We start from the raw sequence: 23299 nt of genomic DNA, 5'->3' as shown, positions 1-23299 counted from the left end.
TAGTGTGCAATTGGTGTGACTTTAGTGAAGTAAATATATCCTTAGGCCTTCACTAATACGTTCTTAATGCCTTCGTTCTGTGTTCTGCTGGTGGTGCTGGTTGTTCCTTTATTACTGTGAGCTTGGATAACTCGGGCTAAGATCTTCCTCTATTCTAAACTGAAAAGGTCATGGACATTTAAAAAGAAAGCCCTCATAATTGAGCTGTTGCTCCATATTTATGAACCCTTAACTTATTTGATCTCTTAGGTAAGCCTTTAGTCTCCACTGAGCTTCTCATTGAAGATCTCCATTTTAAAACCCTATACTTATACTCTAGCAGTGGGTTTGTAATACTTTAAGTATGCTAGCAGAACCCCCCTCCCCCCTTCCTAACTGAAGATAGAACAGCTAGGTCGAACTGTCTGCTGCCAAATGTTTTCAGTGCGAGTCCTTCTCCTGAGGTCTGGAAGACTGGAGCTCCCCCGTCCTGCCTGTTCTGCGTCTGCCTGTAGCACCCAGGGCCCATCCAGCCTGACTGGTGTTCAGCACAGAGCTGGCTAATCAATGTGTGCTTATGGTTGTGGAGAGAACCCAGCCCCAGCAGCGGCCTTCTCTCACCGGGATCATGGGGGGTTATGGCTGCTCACAAAACAGGACACTATGTTCTGTTGCTAAAGTCTGTCAAGTGTCGGGATTGAGTTCAGCCCAGCTCAGCTCAGTGCAATTTAGGTTTTTTAAAGGTCTGCTATGGTTTAGGCCAGCCTTTCCCCCTGGTCAGTTGCTCACAACTCTGTAATCCTTCACTGGTGATTTGGTGTTTGATTTTCCTGATCATCTTTAAACCAGTGTTTTCTACAGTACAGGAAGTAAACCAGGTCGAGCTGCTGAATTTGACATTATATTCTCAAAATTCCTTTTTTTTTTTCAGCCAATGACTGAAGGGAATACTGGTGCATTTTGCAACTTTGTAACAGAACAGGAGCTGATGCTCATAGCCAGGGCTTATAGAAGACCATCAGTGGTTTTCTCTAGCCTCCAACAACAAGGAATAAAGGAATAGAGCAGGAATTCTATTGTGGTCTTTTGTGTCTGCCCTCTGGGTTATGGCATTATGTGTGGCACTGACCATCAGAAGCACAATGAATGGGTGTTCCTCTCGTGGCAGTGGGTTTGTGCTGATGTCATTCTTCAGCTCCTATGAAATGTCACTTCAGTGTGCGTTAGCGTTGTGGGTGACTTTGCCCTAGTTTCGCCCTTGGAGTGGAGCGGTGCCTTTCACTGCCCATTTCCTTCTCGCATATCTCTCCCGTTTCTCCTCTTTACGGCTAGCTGTGTCCTTTTCAGTTTGAGTTCTCCTTCATTGGGTTTTAATCAGCGTGGACCTTGCCTCATGCTCCTGATGACGTGTGTTTGTAGCTTTATGTGTCAGCACACTCCTCCAGTCACACCAGGCTTGTCCCACATCCAGGCAGCAGCTGCCACTGACTGTGAGATCACTCCCTCATCTAAAACCTTATAAAAAAAAACATGTTCAGTGTGTAACAGGATGATTTAATCGTCCCTGGGTTTAAATCTCCCTGTTTTGGTTTAATCTCTACGACTTCTCACTGCAGACTGCAACCCAGCCAAGCTCCTGGTCTAGCAGATTTGGAGGGAGCAGGGATGGGGAGGGACCTTGTCATGGCAGAGCCTGTGTAGTGATTCCGCTGTAGTGTCACTGATGCCTAAGCCTTAGCCTCCGTCGGTCCAGACATGGAAAAGTAATTGTAGATCAAGCCGGGATTATTTCCGATGGCCTGTTCTTTTGAAAAAGCTGCTTCTGGGCAGCGCTTCACTCTAGTACTCCCCAATGCCTCGAGAGCACACTCAAGTTCCCACAATGAATAATGACAACTCGCTGGAGTAATGGCTACCATCTAATAAAACACATGATGTCAGCGCGGGAGGATGTCTGCGAATTTCCTGTGGGGGTGCCATGGAGTTCAGGGTGTGGTGGGAAAGAGGGACCCTCCCAACGAGAGACTGATGCCGATGGATTTGGAGGGGATTTTTTGGGGTGCGTGTGTATGGGCGTGTGTACTTAGGGTACGTGTTCATGGGGGTGTGTTTAGTCTGGAGGAGTGTGACCTTTGACCCTCAATCCCTCTCCACTCTGCTCTGTCCTTCAGAGGCCAGCAAGCTGGTGATGTCATACGTGGCAGCCGTGTGCGGCAAGGGCCAGGAGGTGAACAAGGTGAAGGAGCAGCTGCTGCAGTCCAACCCAGTGCTGGAGGGTGAGTGTGTGCCCGAAGTGTGTGTGTTTGTGTGTGTTTGTGTGTGTGTGTGTGTGTGTGTGTGTGTGTGTGTGTGTGTGTGTGTGTGTGTGTGTGTGTCTTTTTCACCTTAAGTATGTCTAGATCTGATTATGAACTTCTTTTAATCACTTCACAATATTGCACAAAAACTCTAAGCCCAATTTCTTTATGAAATGACCGTTGCATATATGCAGTTATTTCAGACAATTTTCCAGCAGCGCTCCAAGTGTGCAGCCATGTGCAGATTGAGTTTGCAGAGCTCTGCCCTTTGTTTCCCCTCAAAAATCTGGCCACATTAAAAAGTGCTCTCTTTCTTAATGGGGCTTCAGAGCTCGCTCCTCCCCACTGGCATGGCAACAGTGGCGTTTTTAATGTGGGGCCTTGGACAGGAAATGCCCATGAGCGATGAGCTGAGCCAGTGCCCAGTGCTGGAGCGGAGCGGAGCGCTGTGCCCCACATCTGTAAGAGTTTAGCTGCTGGCTGTAATGACCCGTACGCCAGAGGCACTGCTCACTTCCTGTTCCCCACTCCTCTCCAGCAGGCTCCCTGAGTATCACGCCGGTGGTGAATAGGCACCATAACTTATTCTCCTGCAAGGCCATTCATTACCACTACTGTTTTAGCAGATACTTTTACGACAGATGGAGATGGAGATCATACAGTGTTACGTTAGACTGTTATTCAGAACTAAGAGAATAGAATTTACATGCATGTATTTGATCTCACCCCTGCAAAAAAAAGTAAATACGTAAATGAGTATGGGATGGATAGCCAGGTAATGGAAAAAACACCCTAGATAAAGCCAAATTTGAGACTCATCAATAGCATTTGAATTGAAGGTAATTTTAGACCTCAGTGTACTCCTACCCTTTTTGTCTGTGCCGCACACATTGAAACATTTACCCCTTTAATGTTTAGACTCTGTGATGTGAACGCATCGGAAAGCTCCCTTTAATCCTCTGCCTTTGTAGAGTAATTTGTTGAAATCACCAGCGCAATCATCCCCAAAAAGCCATTACAGGAAAGGTGTGGCATATTTGGACAGCTTAGATGTATTTGGAGGTCTTTTAGAATTGCCCCCTCCAAAAGGCTTAGATGTTGGCAATCAGGGGAAGCAATGCGTGAGCGTGTTTGACAGCACAGGGATATGACGAGCAGCCCCAGACGGTAATCATTTTTCAGCACAGGGATGTCGACCAGTATGAGAAGAACCAACGCTGCCTGACACACATAACCTGACATGCTTTATCCCTTTGCAGCTTTCGGGAATGCCAAGACCGTCCGGAATGACAACTCCTCTCGATTTGTGAGTATATCTCGGTCTCTTCCCGACCTTGAGGTTTTATAGCCAGTCTGATCATCGCTCTGCCCACGGCTGTGCTGTATTTGCTTAAGATTATGTGCATCTGAACCTTTGATCCGAGCGCCAACTCTGACAAAAGGCAAATACAAGCTTCAGCTGGATCCGCAGCTCACAGTTATACAACACTGACAGAAACAGTTGAGGTGGAAGGATGGCAAGGTAGTGTCCAGGCCTCACTCCCCTTTTCAGTACAGTGTCATCTGGTTGTCATACCCGCCCCCCCCCCCCCCCCCCCCCCCCCCCCCATCTCTCCTTTGTCTTTTGTTGTGGGCCTTTGCCTTTATCGAGCCTCCATTGACCTGCATCTGGACACATTTGGCTGTGCTCGGCTGAGCCTGACACGACAGCAGAGCAATTACTGTTCCAGCACAGAGCCGGATTCAAATGAAACTCCAGGCAGCGTAACCTCTCTGGCAACCAGCTCCAGATGTCTACTCGGCCGCCCTGCCAAAGTCATCTTGCTTTGCGAGCTGCGCTTTTCCCCCCTGAAAGAGCTTCTGCTCCTGGAGAGGCTCTCGCGCGGCACGGAGATGGCCTCAGCAGGGACGCCACCTGAGCCGCTTCGTCAGACGGACAGCTAAGTGCAGTGAGCAGTGGCCGCTCCGAGGCATATGTTTGCTCTTGTGTGGATGGAATCTCCGTTAATAGCAGCAGGAAATACGGCCATGTCCGAATGGCTGCAGAGCCGACCTTTGGTTCCTAGGCCCAATGCAAAGTTCCTCTCTTGCCTCCTTAGCACTCAGTGTAAACATACAGTGCATTATAGGCCATGTGCTTAGCAAGGTTAGGTCAGCCAATAGCAGTGTCCTTCTTGCGCCTGCTCTGGTAAGCTGAAACGGTTCAGGCTAGCAACAAAAACATTTGATTGTATTTCCCATATATTCTAATCCAGGCTGTTTTGTGCAGTATGAGGGATCCCTGATGTAGGGGAACACATGAGAGGATATGAAACAAGATGTCGGGTTTGTGGGCCAGTCGTGTCTGGCTTTTCTCACGCTCATGGTGCTTTTTTCCCCCCCTTTTTGCACAAGAACACTGAAGCCCATTGGCAGCCTTGGCTGTTTCAGATTCCTCCCTGATGTCATCACGTTGCTACAGGCTTCTTCAATTAGGCCAAAGACGTTATGTACTCGGCCCTAGAGACTAAGACCACTACACACACCCATCGTGCACTGGGGCTCCAGATTGCCTCAAGATTGCCATAGTCTGGTGATAATCTGTCATTCATAACCTCTCCCAGTTCACTTCCAAAAGCAAAGCCTGTTTTAGGCTTTATATTGGTTGGGTTTTTTCGCCATGTGTGCGTGTCAATTTTCAAAGGGACTTTTTGTAAACTGCTTTCAATTCATACAATTTAGTCGTAAACCAGCACTGCTGGGCAAGCATAAATGTTTTGATCAGTTACTTCCTTTTGCAGAAAAAAAAGTGTTGTTGAATTTGGCAGCAGTTATGCGTTTTGCAGGCCTTGCTTTTGATGAGCTGTTAGCCATAAATAACACACACATATACATACACACACACACACACACACACACACACACACACACACACACACACACACACTGAGGAATGAAATCAAACAGCTCTTGAGACACTAGCCCTACTGTTTCGGTCCTTCCCCTAAAGCGAGGGACAGTACGAGTACGGTTTATTTTACCACTGTAGTCAAAAGATGAAGGGGGGGAAAAAAAGTAATTTCCTCCACAGTAGTCCATTACTCCATGGCAAATGTATGTGTGATTGGCAGCCAGCATTATGAATAGGCCTGGGTTCTGAGATGAAATAGGTTTGGAGCACAACCAGCCCCTCCCCCCCCCCCACCTCCCCACCCTCTCCAGTCATTTGCTCTCATGTACGGTTCGTGTTTCAACCAGATTTGCAGCAGCCTCTGCCTCTTCAGGCTCGCTCCTGCCATTAAAAGCCACAACCAGAGCCACATTGAGCAACAAAGCAAGCCTTTTCGCAGTATTACAGGCCTTGGTTCAATGTCATCACTGGGGTGGAACAGCCATTAAAGGCTTGACGTTTGCTCGCTTTATCTTATTTTGACTACACTTGCAGAAAGTAGCAATGTTAAAATAGGATTTCCCAAAGCAATGAATTGCAGTCTATTAAAAAGCCAGTGACCTCAGCGTGCGGATCTGCCCTGACTGTTTTCTGTTTTCTTTGCAGGGGAAATATATGGACATTGAGTTTGACTTCAAAGGGGACCCCATAGGTGGAGTCATCAGTAACTGTGAGTATTATGAGACGGATGTATTTGGTTTCAGCGCTGGGGTCCTGCTGAGTGGCTCTCCCAGCTGAGCAGTTTGCCTCCTGTCTCATGTGGACACTGCCCCTCTCCAGCTGTGTGGTCACTGGTATGAGTTTTGAGGAAAACGGCAGGCCAGCTGTGTTTAGCTGCACATCACCCAGTGCTGTGTTCATGGTCTCCAATACAGCAGGTCTTCACCCACTCTCTACTTCACCTCCAGAATCTGTTATGTACACAACAGTAAATGTCGGACAATGATCGAACAATTATGTATTAAACCACAGTTGCTGTATCAGACTTTTGTTCTGTTTTGGTGATCACAATGGCCACTACCTCTCAAGCTTCATGTATTTAGCCTCATGTCCCCATGTTTGTGGACACAACTTGTTCTCAGCGCCTTGGGTGTATGTTTTCAAAACAAACAACATGCGCAACTGTGGTGTGTTATTGGTTGTATAGGTCACCATGTAGTCCATTCTGCGGTCACAGTCAGATAGGCTTTTTACTCCAATCCTGACAGCTACTCTAGAGCTTGCTAGCAGCCACTATGTGGAGTGGCCAGTGAGGCCGGTCGATCGGGCCATTTGCCACCCCCCCACACGTGAGGCCTGCAAGTCCGCTAAAGAGCTGCTCTGATCAATATGATTCTGTTTGTGTGGTCTCTAATAGTGTCCAGTGACGCACTACTGACTAGTGAGAATATCCGCTGGAACCCACTATCTCTCTCTCCCTCTCGCTCCATCGCTCGCCATCTTTTTTTTTTTGCTTTCTCTCCTTCCCTCAGCACTCTACCCCTCCCACATGTTCTGTGTTATTTTGTCTGCATTAAGATATCAACTAAAGGTCACAGGATGGGGGACAAACAGGGTATTTGTCGGGGACTTATTGTATGGGTATACTGTCGGCCTTTGTCAAAGGCTTGGTTGTACATGGGATAATAAATTCAGCCTGAGGTTAATTTTGAACACTTAAAGCTCACACTGTGCACCCCTTACAATGTTGGACACTGTGAATGCTCCAGAACAATAGGGCACCATGTCCAACGCATTTAAAACTCGGCATCTTGTCATGATGAGCTCTAATGTGGCTCTGCTGGAGGACTGCAGCAGGCCCCGGGGCTGTCCTCAGACGTCAGCACCACTAGAGCCCTTCGTTGTCTCTGCTGTGCCTCAGGACATATCAGCTGACTTTTACAGCCCTGGGAGAAAAGATTCTGCACAATGGATTAGAGGCTTTTATATGCACTGCGGTGTTCCTTTATGTCATGGGATTAAACATGCACCCGTCTCCCCTGCACTATGGGGAGTGTAACTTTAAAGCGCTGTTAGTGAACGTTGCAAAGATGTCACAAAGCTGGAGAAGTCATGATGACCCGACAAATGGGCGAATGATGCCTGTAAAGGGCTGACCATGACTGGGCATGTGCCCTAGCCGAGGGTGGTTGAGTGGTTTCAGGGGTTAAGTGGTCTGGATTGCATTTGCTTGTATCGTGGGGTCTTGCAAATGGTTGTGTGGTTTCAGGGGTTAAGTGGTCTGGATTGCATTTGCAAGACCCCGTGGTACAAGCAAACATACCAGGCTAATCTCTTGTCAGACCGGACTCAGAAGGGCGACTCAGAAGGGCATCTCCGATTCCTCAGACACAAACCTGGAATGTTTACTCTCCCGAAGAGTAATAAACACTCAGCCTTTTTTGTTGGAAATCTCAATATCCTGGTCTGTCGTCTTCAGCAAAAACAGCCCTACATATCACACATATTTGTATGAGGTACTCGCTGTGGAGAAGCTGAGGAGTAATGAAATGGCAATAACAGCGCGTGTGTCCTTCAGTGGACAAAAGGTGAAGGATCAGTGGCCGTTCCCCTCGGGGAGAGATCTGAGCACTGTAGAGGTCAGCCTCATTTATCACCTGTTACCATATTACCTGTGACCTCGTAATCAGACACAGAGTCCGTACAGTCAAACGGAGTTCAAACGGAGAACTAGCAGGAGAGAGAGAGATGACAGTGAGAGAGAAGGAGAGAGAGACAGAGGGAGAGAAGTAGAGTTTTGAGAGAGGGGAGAAAGAGGGGCGCTCTCTGTGGTCTGTCTGTAATCCTTGATTAGGACTCGGTTGCAGTGCTCCACAGGAGAGCTTTTCAATAGCCCGTGAAGTATTGATGAGGTCTCTGTGCCGAGCCGCTCAGCCTTACTGTAACTAGAGAAAAGAGTGTGATTGCTCTGGTGGGCGGCACACAACTCGTAACCTCCTACCTGCTAACGATTGAGCTGCTCATTGCCCACATGATGAACAAATCTAACCTATTTAGCAGGCTGTCCAAGCGCGTCTTTTTAAAAGAAGTGTGTTACAGTTTAGGGTGCAAAGTGGAGGCGGTTGAAGCACCACTTCGTGGCTACTTGTCATGTGCCTAAAATCATGGAGGCCCCTTCTCCTCAACTTAAAGCAAACGGTTTAGTTTCTCTGGAGGAGTCATCCTCTTGGCTGTTCTTTGTAATGTTCTGGTAGCAGTGCCAAGCTAATATAGATTTCTGTTAAACATTTCTGCCTATAAAGCTTGCCGGTCTTCCTCTGGGTTGTTATTGACTCTCTGGTCTCTTGGCGTTTGATCTCTTCATATGGATTTCTGCTGTGAGACATCCTGTCCCAGCCCGGCTCAAGTACAATGAACAATGAGCAAGTCTTGGTCATGCCATCTCCTTGGAGACAAATATTTAGTTGTAATGTGAAATACATTCCTGTTTTAAGAGGGAAGGAGGGAAGGTGGACTTGACCTCTGATACGGTGTCCATATTACGGAGCAGGCCTTGGAAATGTGCCATCATTGTCAAAGGAATAGATGACACTCTGTTTACTTTTATAATGTGTTGTTTACAACAGGCTTAAAAATAAACGTTGAAAGTTACGGCTGAGGTTCATACTGAGGTAGGCTACTGCTGTATACTAGCTTGTTAACCTTCATTTTTCAACTCTCTTTCTAGATCTTCTGGAGAAGTCTCGCGTTGTGAAGCAGCCCCGGGGAGAGCGCAACTTTCACGTTTTCTACCAGCTCCTGTCTGGAGCATCCGAAGACACACTCAGTAAGGGCCCACTCCACCCGCATCAGCAGTCCTCATGTCACCCACTCCACCCGCATCATGTCACCCACTCATCAGCAGTCCTCACTCCACCCGCATCAGCAGTCCTCACTCCACCCGCATCAGCAGTCCTCATGTCACGCAGTCCTCAGCAGTCCTCATGTCACCCTCTCATCAGCAGTCCCCCACTCATCAGCAGTCCTCATGTCACCCACTCATCAGCAGTCCTCATGTCACCCACTCATCAGCAGTCCTCATGTCACCCACTCATCAGCAGTCCTCATCTCACCCACTCATCAGCAGTCCTCATGTCACCCACTCATCAGCAGTCCTCATGTCACCCACTCATCAGCAGTCCTCATGTCACCCACTCATCAGCAGTCCTCATGTCACCCCCCTCATCAGCAGTCCTCATGTCACCCACTCATCAGCAGTCCTCATGTCACCCCCTCATCAGCAGTCCTCATGTCACCCACTCATCAGCAGTCCTCATGTCACCCACTCATCAGCAGTCCTCATGTCACCCTCTCAAGATGTTCCGACTACACTTGCAGAAAGTAGCAATGTTAAAATAGGATTTCCCAAAGCAATGAATTGCAGTCTATTAAATGTCTTCGCTCTATTTATGTAGTGTCTTAGTTGGCATGGTTACATGCTATCTGACTTTTACCAAGCTCCCTGTTAGACTCATACAGACTGTATAAATATGTCATTCATTTGTCTTCGTTCTGTCAACCCGACAGAGCTCACAAGCCAAGTCTATGAGCCTTTCTTCCGTGAAACCAAAAATAGCTAATTGATATGGTTCCGGTAATGGCATCTGCTCTTTTTCTGCGTTGTCTGTGTAGTAAAGTCCCATGTTAGTTCCAGAGGTCTCTGTTTTATGTCGTGCTAAGCACCTGTGCTCATGATGGAATGTGGGTGCAGAGCTTCTGTGCTGGCCGAGACCACTGACCACTGTGGCACTGGTGCCAAATCTTTGATCTTTAACGCCTCAGTTGAGCTCCACTGGGCTGGAGCCATTGTTTGACACACTCTGTGAAGGAGAACAATGTAGTCATCTTTCATGTCAGTCCTCAAAGGGTGGGAATAGGCTCCAACCAGGGTGATTTGTAACCCTATCTGACAATTCAGTTCAGCAAAAGGCACTTAAAACTGAGATGGAGTCATGTTCACATTGTTATCGCACATTCCTTTGGGTCAGTGTTTACCTCGTCACACAGAGATGCCCTCCATGGGTAACTGATGCTTTAATAAGATCCTGTTTTGTGTTTGTCTCCACAGAAAAGCTGAAGCTGGACAGAGACTTCAGCAAATATAACTACTTGAGTCTGGACTCCGCAACCGTTAATGGACTGGATGACGCTGCAAACTTCCGAACAGTCAGAGTAAGACATGCCTCGTCATAAACTGTCCTTGGTTCTGTCCAGACCATGTACGTGAGCTCTTTGTTTGAGCTCTTTGTTTGCTCAAACAATAAATTGTTGGTTGGTTGGTTATTAATTTCTTTGAAGATACCGGTAGTTTCTTTCACTTCCTTTTGTTCAGTTTGTTTCACTCCCCCCCCCCCCCCCCATTTCTCTCCCCCTCCCTCTTTCTCTCTGCCTCTCTTGACCTTCGTCCCACTCCCTCGCTACCTATGCAAGGTTGTTTGCAGGTTGCCGTGATTGCGTCAGAGCTACAGTGTGTGCAACCACAGTCCCCATCCATCTGCTGTAAAGACACGTAGATTGCAAACACTGTAAATGAGAGTTTTGTCCATCCAGTCAGTGTGTTCCAGGGTCTACCTCATTAGCTAGGTTTTGGAATTGACTTTGTGTTTTGTTTAGAGTGGCTAGTCGGTAGACCATGCCTTTGCCCTCTGTGAAGGCCTCATGTAGACCATCAGGCTCTGTTTGCTTTTCCTGCCCTCATATATTTCTCCAGCAGCCTTGAGTGCCAGAGTTGGTGCCCTGCAGTCTCGGGCCTGGCGGTCGAGCGGTGATTGCATTTGTCGGGCCTCCTCGTAGCTCTCTCACCAGAGGGTTGGCTGTGTATTTAGACTTGAACTCCGGTCACCATAGACATGGCTCGACTCAGGGAGGCTCAGGCCTCTTCACTCCGAGACTGCAGGGCTCATGGTCAGTCATCACAGGCCTGTTGACGGATGTTTTTTTTTTTTGTGTGTGTGTGTGTGTCCGTCTCCGTCCCGCCTCCAGAACGCCATGCAGATTGTGGGCTTCATGGAGGATGAGGTGCTGTCGGTGCTGGAGCTGGTGGCCGCTGTGCTGAAGCTGGGCAACATCGAGTTCAAGCCCGAGTCGCGGGTCAACGGCTTTGATGAGAGCAGAGTCAAAGACAAGAATGGTAAAAGGGCCTAGGCCCTTTATATGCCTCTAGTTATGTGGCTGTTTGACTGTCCTTTTGTTTTCATTGTGTGTGTAAATCTTTATTTAGAATATTGTATTCATAAATGTAACGGCTGATATCTGAAATGATCATCCTCATAACATTTGACCAGAAACCAACATGTCAGGTTGACTTAGTCATCCTTGTAGCCTTAGATGTAAAAACGGCATAACTTCATGTAGTATGAATGGCATATGTTTCACCTAGTTGACCTCTACTGCCACCTATTGGTGCAGTGCTTTCTCCAGACATCAGATGTCGCAGAGCCAGACAATATAATTGGAGGCTTACTGTAATTGTAGACAGTCTCGTACATCACTGTTGACAAAATGGACCTTAAAAAAACATGATTCTCTCAAATTCACTCAACAATGACCCAACATTTATAAGGTTGCAAAAGGGCAAAGCCAAGTTCAAAATAAATATATGAATTATATGCGGCTTATTATATGCGGCTTATGATATTTTCGCTGTCATATAAACTGAGCACCAGGCACCAGGCTAGAAATCATGGTTTAGCGCTATAAAACTTTATACTCTGTGACCGCTCTTTATAATGATAAAGGCAAACCCTGATCGTGTGGGAAAGACAACTGAATCATCTGGACCTGGATTAAAGGCAGGATCAGCATTATATCAGGCGTTGGGCCTTTTTAAAGGCTATAGTGTTAGCATCTCTCTCATTTGTTTGTTAGGTTTGTAATCTGCCCAGATCTTTGTGTCTTTGTTGTCATGTATTCAAATCTGATGTGTCATTTTTATATTGCTCACTGTAGGCCTAAATATATTCGCCAACCAGACAACAATCAGAATATAATTGATGGGTACTGTGTTTTGCCAAGTGCTATTTAACTCTGTATGTGTCCCGACCTCCACCCTCTGTTCATTCAGACCTGAAGGAGATGTGTGAGCTGCTGGGGATTGAGCAGGCGGTGCTGGAGAGGGCCTTCAGCTTCCGCACGGTGGAGGCAAAGTTGGAGAAGGTGTCCACCACCCTCAATGTTGCTCAGGTAAAGGTTTTCTCTTGTGATTCTATGAGGGTTTATCGTTTGCTAAAGAAGTTCAATCTCTATTATACCAATACCATATATATAAATATAATATGATCATAAGATAATATAGAATATATCATTAATCTCCTGTGTCCTTGAGCGTTCAAGCCTTTGTTTGTGTGTAGACTGTATAGTAGTCTGTCTGGTTCAGGTTCATGACTCAAAGATTTTGAGATGGTGTCTCCCTCCCCCAAATCAAGTGACCTCTTTTCTATGCCTCCTCAACATGAAAACCTATCAATTATAAATGCTGCACTCTCTCCTGGAATTGAGAAAGTGGGTCAAATTCAGGATGCCTATGATGCCAAAAGCTGTTGACCTCAAATGACACCGATGTGGCAGTTGGGAGTCGCCTCGCTCCAGAAACAGATTATGGGTAAAATAAAGGGCAAAACAGAGGGAAATAGGATAAGATTGGTTTCCCTCAGAGATGCCGTTTTGAGCCGTACTGAGGCACAGATTCGGTTTCACAAGGAGCCATTGTGAGGAGCCAGGGCGTCACTAGGGCCAGATCCTCCCGTCACAAACATCCGGCCTGATAAAACAAACACAGTGAAGAAGAGGAGGGAGGAGGAAGAGCAGGGGGGGACATAAATCATCAACACATCGGAGGCCTAAAACATTGCATGTGCCATTGCATGTCCTTGATCATTTTATTGGGATCGGTCTGCATTTCCCGATGCGTTGTGGTGTGGTGGTTGCTGTGATCTTATCACACTGGCGTGGAGATGCCCTTGCTATAGCTCAAAGTCACTCAGAGTTCAAGCTCTTCTACTGACTACTTGTGGCTGCCAAGATGTTGTGATGGATGACAGGCTCGCCTCGCGGCTGGCTCCATGCCAGATGATGAGCTTGTTTAGACTGTTTGGGTCCTATTTCACTCAGGGTCCCGCCCTCACACACTGTGCCCTTCCTCCATAGTAGTTTCTACCGAGAGGGAAAACATATGGCTACAAAAATTGTAGGAATGACCGTTTGCACATTCCATCTAATGTCATTGTTCTTAATGAACAGGGCCTAGGTCTGTTTAACCCCAAACTTGTGTCACGGTGTGCTTGGGCTGTGGCTCTCAGGCCTCTAACTGCCTCGGCTATTCAGCATCAACAGAAAGAGTGGAGGCTAAGAGGCTTTGTTCATTTTTGACAGGCTTACTACGCCCGAGATGCCCTCGCCAAAAATCTCTATAGCCGACTCTTCAGCTGGCTGGTTAACCGAATCAACGAAAGCATCAAGGTACTACATGTCCTGTCTTCACTCTCAGTTCAGTCCCCATTAAAATGGCTGCAGGCCTCTCTGCTGTGCACATGAAGTATGTTTACCCACTTTCAATTTCTCCTCTCTTCCAGGCACAAACTAAAACACGCAAGAAAGTAATGGGTGTCCTGGATATCTATGGCTTTGAAATATTTGAGGTAAGGTTCCTTTGCCCTGCCATGAATTGCCCTCAGTTCAGTTTTTTCTCTGCTCTGAAACACTCCCCTGTGTGTGCAGGTGTGTTATTTAATTATATTATACGGGAAAGCAGGCTTTTCCCTTACAAATGAATCCCTAATCCTCCTCCAGTGTTAATGAAATATGAGTGGAAATATAATGGCTTCCTTGTAGCTGGCAAGTTCCCAAGTAGAGTCAAGGGTTGAATCTTTGATTTGTAGTTCCTGACATAGGAGGAGAACATGTTTGGATCAGATGTTGAGTGTAATCTTGGAATCGTAGAGTAGTCCGGACTTGTTTCTGTCCAGAAACCAAGAGGAACTGTTTGAAGGCTTGTGAGTCAGAGTGGGTTTGTAGGTGGGTGATTTGTTTTTGTAAAACACAGAAAACTGCCAGAGGCTTGTTCTGCTGATTTGCTTTCTGACTTTTCTCATGCCATAAATTAGTGGGAAAAACATGAAGACGAGCCATTTCAACAGAAATGTAGATTTACACTTCAGTCAGTTGGGACTTGTCTGCTTTGGACATTTTCAGTGCTCTCTATTAGTTATATAGTAGGCAGTCAACTGCCCGTTGTAAAATATGGCTGCAGAAAAGCCATCCGTGCTTGATCTGCTGAAGAGTAAAGCCTGTGGCGCTCCACATTTCCAATGGAACCCAGACAGTACTCAGGGATACTAGGTCCATTAGGACCGGCTCCACTGTGTCTCCTAACAGTAGCCTCGGTGTCTGAGTGCTCTAGCAGTCCAGGAATTGGACTGATGTTCTGTAGCCCACTTATAGTCAGCAGAGCGGGGCATAATAATTATGTGCGTATGGGTCCGTTATTAAAACGGTGTCCGAAGCCAGTATGTTACCACTCAAACACCCAGTTGTCACTTTTTCAAGTCAAAGTTTGGTGCGTGTTTGCAATATGTGCATATAACACTATAATCAACAGCAAGTAATTGGACCCTACATGGAGTTTAACATGCTTTTTTGCCATGCATTTTGGTTTCATGGTCTCAGATCTGGCGTGAGTGAAAGGTAAGTGTGGAACAGCGAGTAGAGCAGAAGCAGTAGCCTTTTACCAGTGCAGTGTTGAAGTGCTCTACTTTAGACATGCTTGTGTGCTCCTGTCTCATGTTCTTCCTCTCTCCTGAATGTTGTTGTTTTGTCATTGTTGTGTCTGTGTCAACAGGACGGAGTAAGTACACCTGCCCGGATTGTGATGTGGCAGTGTGCATGTTGCGATTCTAGACTTTAATCTTAGTCCTAATTCAGCTCTCTTTTTTTTTTTAATTATAATCTCAACAATTCCGTAAGCCACCAACTGTGCAGCACGACCTGCCTACCACAACGCTAACCCACTGCTGACAGCCTACTCTAAGGGCAGCGTTGCCGTGTCTGGCTTTGGATAGCGTTGTGGTTTCAAAGGCAGGCCCCCTAGCCTTGCTGAAATGTTAGCCTGAAAAGCGTGAAGCTTTCTGGCCATTGAGGAACAGTGAACAGCCAGTGAGACTCACTGACTGGACACAAGGTTGGACCTGCCTTAAGGTTGATCTGTATCCCTCTTTCCCTCACTGGCCGCCAGACGCCACAGCTGCTAATGCCAGGCTGGCTTCTTAGGTTATAGTTCCAGTGGAGCGCTGCCCAAACCAAGCAGGCTACTATATTTCAGCAATTGCGTGTGCTGCCTATTGGAAGTTATTCTTTAAAAAACTGACGTTTGCAGTGGCTTACTTCTAAAGGACACAAAGACGCTGGGTTTCCTCTATAAAGAAGGGAAGGAGGCAACATTTTAAAACTACAGTATTAAAAATAAAATGTCTGCTTTGGATGATTCAGCCTTCTCCTTCTGACTAGGGAGGCACAGCATGTGTCTTTGATTCTGCTCCATCAGTAGACCTGCAATCCTAACCTCTGTATCATAAGCCAATGAGTGTTGCCTAACCTAACCAACTCAGCAAACATTCTGACCGTAGTGCGTGAACATACGATGACTGTACTGAACGTCAGTTAGGAAAAGGTTAATAGACCTGTTTTAGTGGCATATCTTTTCAGTGACTACACAATAAAGGAAGTTGGACTGAATCGAGAGACGGGTAGATAAGGTTTTATAGCCAAACTGGCTGTCATCTAGTAGAATATGTTCTGTGTTTGCATAGTGATGCCAGAAAGGTTTTTATCCCAATATGTGTTTTGTAATCAGTCAGTCACTCTAGCCCAGTTCTGCGTTCATAGCCACATGCAAGAAAAATGTAATTCTTTCCACAGTTGAGAGCAAAAAGTGTCAAAACCCCTCTCTGTTTATGTGAGTGAGACATAACCATGCATAATTCACAGACGTGAATAAAAGGCTGTTGTTGAACCAGCACAAAGGGAGTCTGAGTGTGGATAGGCTGAAACAGTGACTAGCCAAAAAGGGAAGAGAGAGAGGGAAGATTACCGGGGATGACTCATGTCTCCTCGCGGGGGGCCATGAAGGCCGAGACAGGAGGCAAAGGACGAGTCGTTCCAAGAGTGACCCAACGGGCGTGCCCAGCTAATGGTTTGCAGTGCCATGGAGTGTCTTGCAGTGCAGTGGTCTGATGCATGTCACAGCAGGATGTTGAGTCTCAACCACGTTTGTCGTCATCTATTTCTATCCTGCAGGACAACAGTTTTGAGCAGTTCATCATCAACTATTGCAACGAGAAGCTGCAGCAGATCTTCATCGAGCTGACGCTCCGTGAGGAGCAGGAGGAGTATGTGCGTGAGGTGAGAGAACTGCTGCTCCCCCTGCAGGAGGATAAGGCACATTGCATCTGTTGCCTATTAAAATTTGGCTGATATTTTGTGATTAGACCCCTCCCTCCACATCATCATCATCATCATCATCATCATCATCAAACCAGATGGCCCTCTCTTAAATGGCGGACATACATGGCCATTTCATTATGATAAAGGCGTGTTGTGTTGTGTTGTGTTGTGTTGTGTTGTGTTGTTGTGTTGCATTTGTCCTCTCTGCTGATTTTCCTCCTCCACACACCCTGTCCCCGCCCACATCTCACCCACCCACCCCATCCATCTGTTCCTGTTCCTGACTTTCTTCTACCATTCTTTCACTCCTTCGCTCTCTCTCTCTCTCTCTCCCTCTCTCTCCCTCTCCCCTCGCTGTGTGGGTTTGGGGACGGAAGTGATCCCTCACTCCAGCGAGGGTAAACACTGGCGTCCCCGAGGGGCTCAGGAGCCCTGTTTGCTTTCAGAGCGCGGAGTATGTGCCCTCTCGCCCCCTTGACCCCCCCACCAGTGATATTCCACTCCCTGGCCACCGTCCAGCAGAGTGCATGGGAAAATACCACGGCTCTGGAGACTAGGGCTACAGCAGGAGGGGACGCTGGGGGGGGGGGGGGTTTGGGGGAAGTGGACGCTCTGGAAACTAGGGCTATAGCAGCAGGGGAGGTTTCGGGGGGGGGGGGGGGGGGTTGGGAGAAGTGGACTCGTCCACAGTGCAGATCCCACATCAGTAAGCCCACTCCACTCCACTCCACTCTACTCCACTCCACTCCATCCCCCCTGTCCCGTCACCATCATCAGTCAGCAGCACTTTCCCAGTCAGAGACTCCACCTCTGATTGGAGGCCCATTTGCTGCTCACGCCCCCATCCTTCAATCCAGCGCGGCTCTCAACAGATGATGTCTTAAGCGCTGGCGTGGGATCAAGTAACCTGACCGTGTCATTGCTCCCGATATGCAGGACTACGCAGGACTACCCACTTAAAAAGCATCACAATCTCAGTATACCCACTTAAAATAGGCAAGGATATGTATTAACATTTGGGGTTGATCGCAGTATACCCACTACAGCTAACTACTACATCCACTACAGTTAACTAGACTACACCACTGGACAGCGTGATGCACCCTTCAGTCTTTGAGGTGTTGATGAATAAATGAACTAGTTGTACAACAAAATCTGATCTGACTAAATCAGGACAAATAAGAAAGATAAACAAATCTAAAACGACAGAGAAGAGCAAGATGACTATAAATTATTTCAGATTGTTTGAAACTTTGTACTATGGTCTCACAGATGGGCAAAGTTTGTTCTCCCACCTCGTAATTATAAATTGCCCTTACTACTGTCTCGAATGCAGCATCTTGTTTTTCTCCAAGGAAGGAACCAAGCAAAGAATTAGCAATCGTTGCTATCCATCAGATAAAGTGAATCTTCTTTTGCAACTGACATAATTTGGTTGTACTGGTCTCAGAACATTACCCCCTCAGAATGATGGCTGAAGAGACAGAGAGAAGTGCTGGAGACATCTGACCCCGTGTGCTGTGTGTTACAGGGCATTGAGTGGACCAACATTGAATACTTCAACAATGCCATCATTTGTGACCTCATCGAGAATGTGAGTGTAATCAGCATTTTCTGGGAAGTTGAAAAATAGATTTAAAGGCTTGCTGTAAATATGCATTTTATTGCAAAGTGTATTATGACTGCGGCGGGGATTTTGATTGTCTTTTATTTGTCTGTTATTTAGCCTTGTTTTCAAGTGAATTTGATGCACTTCCAGTTCCAGTTTGAGCTTGATGTGTGGCGCTGATTCATCTGTTTTCATGTCCATCTTCCCCTTCTGCCATTCTCCTCGTCTCCTCCGCTCCTTCAGAACCAGAATGGGATCCTGGCCATGTTGGACGAGGAGTGTCTGCGCCCCGGCACGGTGACCGACGACACCTTCCTGGACAAACTCAACACCATCTGTGCTGAGCACCAGCACTTTGAGAGCCGCCAAAGCAAGAACTCCAAGTTCCTGACGGACCACAGCCTGCCACACAACTGCTTCCGCATCCAGCACTACGCTGGCAAGGTGAACAGCTCTTAGCAGCTTATTTAACATGAGCGCTCAGGGATTCAGTGGTTCATTCATTATATTCTCCATTCATATTTGTAAAGCAAGAATTAATTTATTGACCTGGTACGTCATTCCTTCTCAGTTCAGAGGATGGGTTACTAATCTAATGAATCAGTTTTCCACTATTGTTGATGAGTTGAAAATGCTTCAGAAATGGTTAACGAGAACCTTTGTATGCAGGTGCTATACCGTGTGGAGGGCTTTGTGGACAAGAATAATGACCTGCTCTACAGAGACCTCTCCCAGGCCATGTACAAGGCCAACCACAGCCTGATGAAGCTCCTCTTCCCCGAGGGCAACCCAGCCAAGGTCAACCTGAAGAGACCACCCACCGCAGGCTTCCAGTTCAGAGCCTCAGTGGGAACCCTCATGAGGAACCTCCAGACCAAGAACCCCAACTACATTAGGTGAGTGTGCAGCCTGGATTTGTTTACCCTCCTGAAGAGACTAGCAAAGGATGATCAGAGTCCTTTGTAGGTTTGATGCCTCACACGGTAACTTTACTCATCTCATGTGTGATTTTATGCACTCTTTTCAGATGCATCAAGCCCAATGACAAGAAGGCGGCCCACATCTTCACGGACTCGCTGGTGTGCCACCAGGCGCGGTACCTGGGGCTGATGGAGAACGTGCGTGTGCGGAGAGCCGGCTATGCTTTCCGCCAAGCCTACGAACCGTGTCTGGAGCGCTACAAGATGCTGTGCAAGCAGACATGGCCTCACTGGAAGGGTCCCGCCAGGTGAGGCCACAAGGAATGCCACTCATTATCCACATGTTCCCAGAGCTGGAAGAAACCCTCGTTTCTGTTTTGTCTGGAGTTCTTCCTTGCGGTGTCTCAACTATTGATGTAACAGGATGTGTGTGGCATTCAAAAGCAGCATTGTTGTTATTACGCAAACACAAGACTTGCTTTACTGTCTGCCACTCAAACTGAGAGAACAGACTGCTTTGTCTTTTTAACGCACAAGTAGCAACTTGCCTTTAAGACTTCACTAGGCATGCAAGGCTACCTCCGTTACTATCAGACGACTGCTTGCACTGATATCCAGCAGCCCCATCTATCAGGGCAGAGTATGGCCCTCTCAGTCATGCCCAGCTCCGTTATGGGTTTAATCAGATTAGAGCTACTGTAGCATTGCGTTTGTTATCCGATAGCCAGCGCCGCTTATCGACCTGCTGTCATCTTCATTTCACAGAAATCTTCCTATGAGGCATTTACAGCTTCACAAGGTGTGACTCAGGCTACTGGTAGTGATTTGTCGACAATAGCATTTTTTATCTGTTACATCACGTATTGCTCTTGTATAAGATGTCCTTTTTCTAATCTCTTTGCATCTCCTTTATCTGTCCTGTCCCACATCTTGTTGGTGCTTTTGTCTGCATGTGTTTGCGTGTCTCGTGGCTGACTGTTCTCTCTGACTGCAGGGAGGGAGTGGAGGTGTTGCTCACAGACTTGCAAGTGGCCCCGGAGGAGTACTCTTACGGTCGCTCGAAAATCTTCATCAGGAACCCCAGAACAGTGAGTGATTAGCCTATTCACAATGACAAGAGTCTCGTTCATGTGTGCTTTGCCCATGTGCACTCCAGTGGCTCCATTTCCCTTAGCAGAACTAATGTCTGAAGAACACTGAGCCACAATAATAGTATGCAAACCCACATTTGACCAAAATAGTTTTGTATGGTTAGAAATATTTGCATGGTTAATGTACACATGAAGCGAAAAGGAGTCTTTTTTTTTTTTTTTTCCAGAAGAGCTTTTTCAAACAGGAAGTTGTGCTCCTCTGAGGGACTCTGATAATTAGCAGCAATCGGCAAAAAAACAAGCTGAGCGGCACGACACATGGTTTTACTTATCCGCTTCGCCGTCGGTACGCTTGCATGGGAAATTGGGCCCGGCACTGAGAAATTCCAGAGCCGTTTAGTGGGCCTCCTCTCTGTCCCGGAGCCCAAACAACAGCTCTGGCCTGTAAAAAGCCCGCAGTGTTCCATCCTGTGCGTGCGCATTCCTCCCGCTTACTTCATTCAGGTCCCCCAGCTGTGCAGCCTGAGCTGTATCAGCGTGGGATCTTGCTCTGTCCGCTCCAGTGAAGTCATTGCCCCAGTCTCCAATCCCTGAAAGCCCACTGTCTGAGGGAGATGGATTTTCTTTTTCTTTTTTTTTTTTTTGAGATGGTGGGCTGATAGGGGCAGACATAGCATGGGCCGTCCTCACGGATGCCAGTCAGATAGCCAAACTCTGTTCTCAACAAACCAGGCCAGTTGTGAAATGGGGGATATGTGGGTCGTTGCTGTAACTTGTATCCCTTGGAAGTTGGCCACTGTTCTCAGACATCGTGTCTCACCTCTCTCCCTCTCATCTGTGGATGAAACAGTTGTTGAGGGAGTGCCCCCCGTGCCACCCTTGCTCAACATCACGTGCTGCCACTCTATTGTGTGCTGAGCATGCCTCTGCCCTGTCTGTCCCGCAGCTCTTCTTCCTGGAGGAGAAGAGGAGGCAGTGCCTGGAGGACCTGGCCACGCTCATCCAGAAGATCTACCGGGGCTGGAAGTGTCGCACCCACTTCTTGCTGCTGAAGAAGAGCCAGGTGGTGGTGGCCGCCTGGTACCGGCGCTATGCAGTAAGAGTGGCCTCAACGATGGCGCAGTACACCGTTCATTGCTCATTGGCTTACGCCGCGGTCAATCAGAGTGGCTCACCTTTGTTTTTTTGGTCTTGTAGCAACAAAAGAAGTACCAGAAGATTAAGAGTGCCACTGTGGTGATGCAGTCCTTCATCAGAGGATGGAAGGTAAGGGTGATGTAGTGCATTATTACATAAAGTAGTATTTTTCTTGGGCAAGATTTGTACGAGGATCTTTGACTAACTTGATAACTCCTCGCCCATCACAGGCACGAAAGATCCTGCGGGAGCTGAAATACCAGAAGCGATGCAAAGAGGCTGTGACGACCATTGCAGCCTACTGGCATGGGACTCAGGTAATGGTCTTTAGCTGTTGGTAGACTTGACCCATGGTGAGAATGAAAGTCTGGTGAACACACTGAAACTGGTTCAACCCAGAGGGGAGCTTCAGTGGGAGGTGTGAGCATCCCACTGACCATGATGTGTTTCCCGTTGACCAGGGTCTCACGGGATGACCACTCCAGGTAGTGTTGTGTTTGGGTAGTTACTCACGGAGCCCACGAGTGAACAGGGTTTTTGCCTGGCTTTTTCTCTACTTTCTGTTGCCACCTACTCGACTCACTGCAGCTTTTTCTTCACCAGCTGTCATTCAGCTTCTCACCTCTCTTATTTGCATTTGGATTCTCTTCCCTCACCTTCACTATGCCTTGGCTAACTCCCTCAGGCCCGGAGAGAACTGCGGCGTCTCAAGGAGGAGGCCAGGAATAAGCACGCTGTCACTGTCATATGGGCAGCCTGGTTGGGAACTAAGGTATTTGACCAGCCTGCCACCGTGGTGCCGCCCTTCCAGCCATCCCCCTGCCCCCTCCCACAGCATCGTCAGACCAGTGAATGACCCCTTCCCCCTGTTGTCCAGTGATCCACTAACCCATCCCACCCCACCCTGTAGCCGAGTCTGTAACCATGTCTGTTTCACTGTTTCATAGGTGACATTTTGGCATCTGGGCGACTACCATACTAACCACCCCCTTTGTCTTTGCAAGCTCAATCTAATTTTAAACCCCTTTGTGTTTGCTTTTGTCAAATTGTAATTCATAACATTGTTTTTTTTTTTCTGTAGGAGACATATTTCCATGAATAAGTTCACTGTTTTTCATTGTTATCCACTGTAATTTGTTGTTAACTTCTTCATTTCTATATTTTTCTTTAATGAATATGTCTAGCATCCCATGCCACTAATGTCATGATGTGCATGCTTTTTTTTTTTTTATTATTTGTTACACTTGAAGGAGCAAACCGGCGCTAAGATCTGAATCCGAAATGTGCCATAGCCCAGTCCTGTCTGTGTGCAGAGCATCTGGTCCATGGGCTGCTCTTAGTCTAACTGAGCAGAATTCATAACATATGGACAAGGCAAAGATTTTCATTACTGTATACAAAGCTCATTTTCAGATGGTCAGCTGGAATAGTTGTTGATGTAAACTTGGTCCACATGGAACGACAATACTGATGCCTCTTACAGTGAAATAAAGAGAGGTTATTAAGTCAATAAAAACAACCACTCAGTTTCACCAAGACCACGGCAAGCCCCTTGGCTTTAGCGGATATTGCAGTCTGGCCAAATCCCCTGCTGTCATAGGCTTTATCCTAATCTTTATCATGTTTTTGAAGATGCCCTTTGGTCCCCCTCCTCAGCAACATTTTATCTCCTGACTCCATGGCTGCTCTGACTGTAGATAAGCATGAAAGGCCATTTACAACCAGCTATCTGACAACAGAGGGGCTTGTGTTGGATGTGGCATGCAAAAGCAGTCAAGCAAAGCCTCTTATCATTCCGGAGTCATTTCGATTGGAAAATTTGGCTTTAGGGGTCAAATCAGACGACACTGGCTTTGGCTCCACTCGTGGATAGAGGAGGGGTTTGCATGGGTTGTTGGGCCATTATTGAAATCACCATGCCA

General features: G+C 47.2%; 1 protein-coding gene across 8 annotated transcripts in view; it reads left to right on the top strand.

Moving 5' to 3' along the window:
• Positions 1 to 23299, top strand: part of myo1b (myosin IB) — a 59840-nt gene that overhangs the window by 29590 nt on the left and 6951 nt on the right. For 2 of the 8 annotated variants that reach the window (XM_042082443.1, XM_042082453.1), the window contains exons 5-24: positions 2151 to 2255; positions 3536 to 3582; positions 5812 to 5875; positions 8873 to 8971; positions 10253 to 10356; positions 11167 to 11314; positions 12248 to 12366; positions 13555 to 13641; positions 13755 to 13820; positions 15020 to 15025; positions 16474 to 16578; positions 18152 to 18214; positions 18473 to 18673; positions 18899 to 19125; positions 19257 to 19457; positions 20144 to 20237; positions 21187 to 21336; positions 21438 to 21506; positions 21608 to 21694; positions 22063 to 22149. In XM_042082443.1, coding sequence (XP_041938377.1) covers positions 2151 to 2255; positions 3536 to 3582; positions 5812 to 5875; positions 8873 to 8971; positions 10253 to 10356; positions 11167 to 11314; positions 12248 to 12366; positions 13555 to 13641; positions 13755 to 13820; positions 15020 to 15025; positions 16474 to 16578; positions 18152 to 18214; positions 18473 to 18673; positions 18899 to 19125; positions 19257 to 19457; positions 20144 to 20237; positions 21187 to 21336; positions 21438 to 21506; positions 21608 to 21694; positions 22063 to 22149 — 2129 coding nt within the window. The remainder of the gene's footprint in view (positions 1 to 2150; positions 2256 to 3535; positions 3583 to 5811; positions 5876 to 8872; positions 8972 to 10252; positions 10357 to 11166; positions 11315 to 12247; positions 12367 to 13554; positions 13642 to 13754; positions 13821 to 15019; positions 15026 to 16473; positions 16579 to 18151; positions 18215 to 18472; positions 18674 to 18898; positions 19126 to 19256; positions 19458 to 20143; positions 20238 to 21186; positions 21337 to 21437; positions 21507 to 21607; positions 21695 to 22062; positions 22150 to 23299) is intronic. The other 6 variants (XM_042082449.1, XM_042082458.1, XM_042082472.1 and 3 more) reach the window with 3 other exon arrangements.

The sequence above is a fragment of the Alosa sapidissima genome, chromosome 2, assembly GCF_018492685.1.
Source record: "Alosa sapidissima isolate fAloSap1 chromosome 2, fAloSap1.pri, whole genome shotgun sequence".
NCBI lineage: Eukaryota > Metazoa > Chordata > Actinopteri > Clupeiformes > Clupeidae > Alosa > Alosa sapidissima.
Note: the sequence above shows the minus strand (reverse complement) of the source record. Positions and strands in the feature narration are given on the sequence as shown.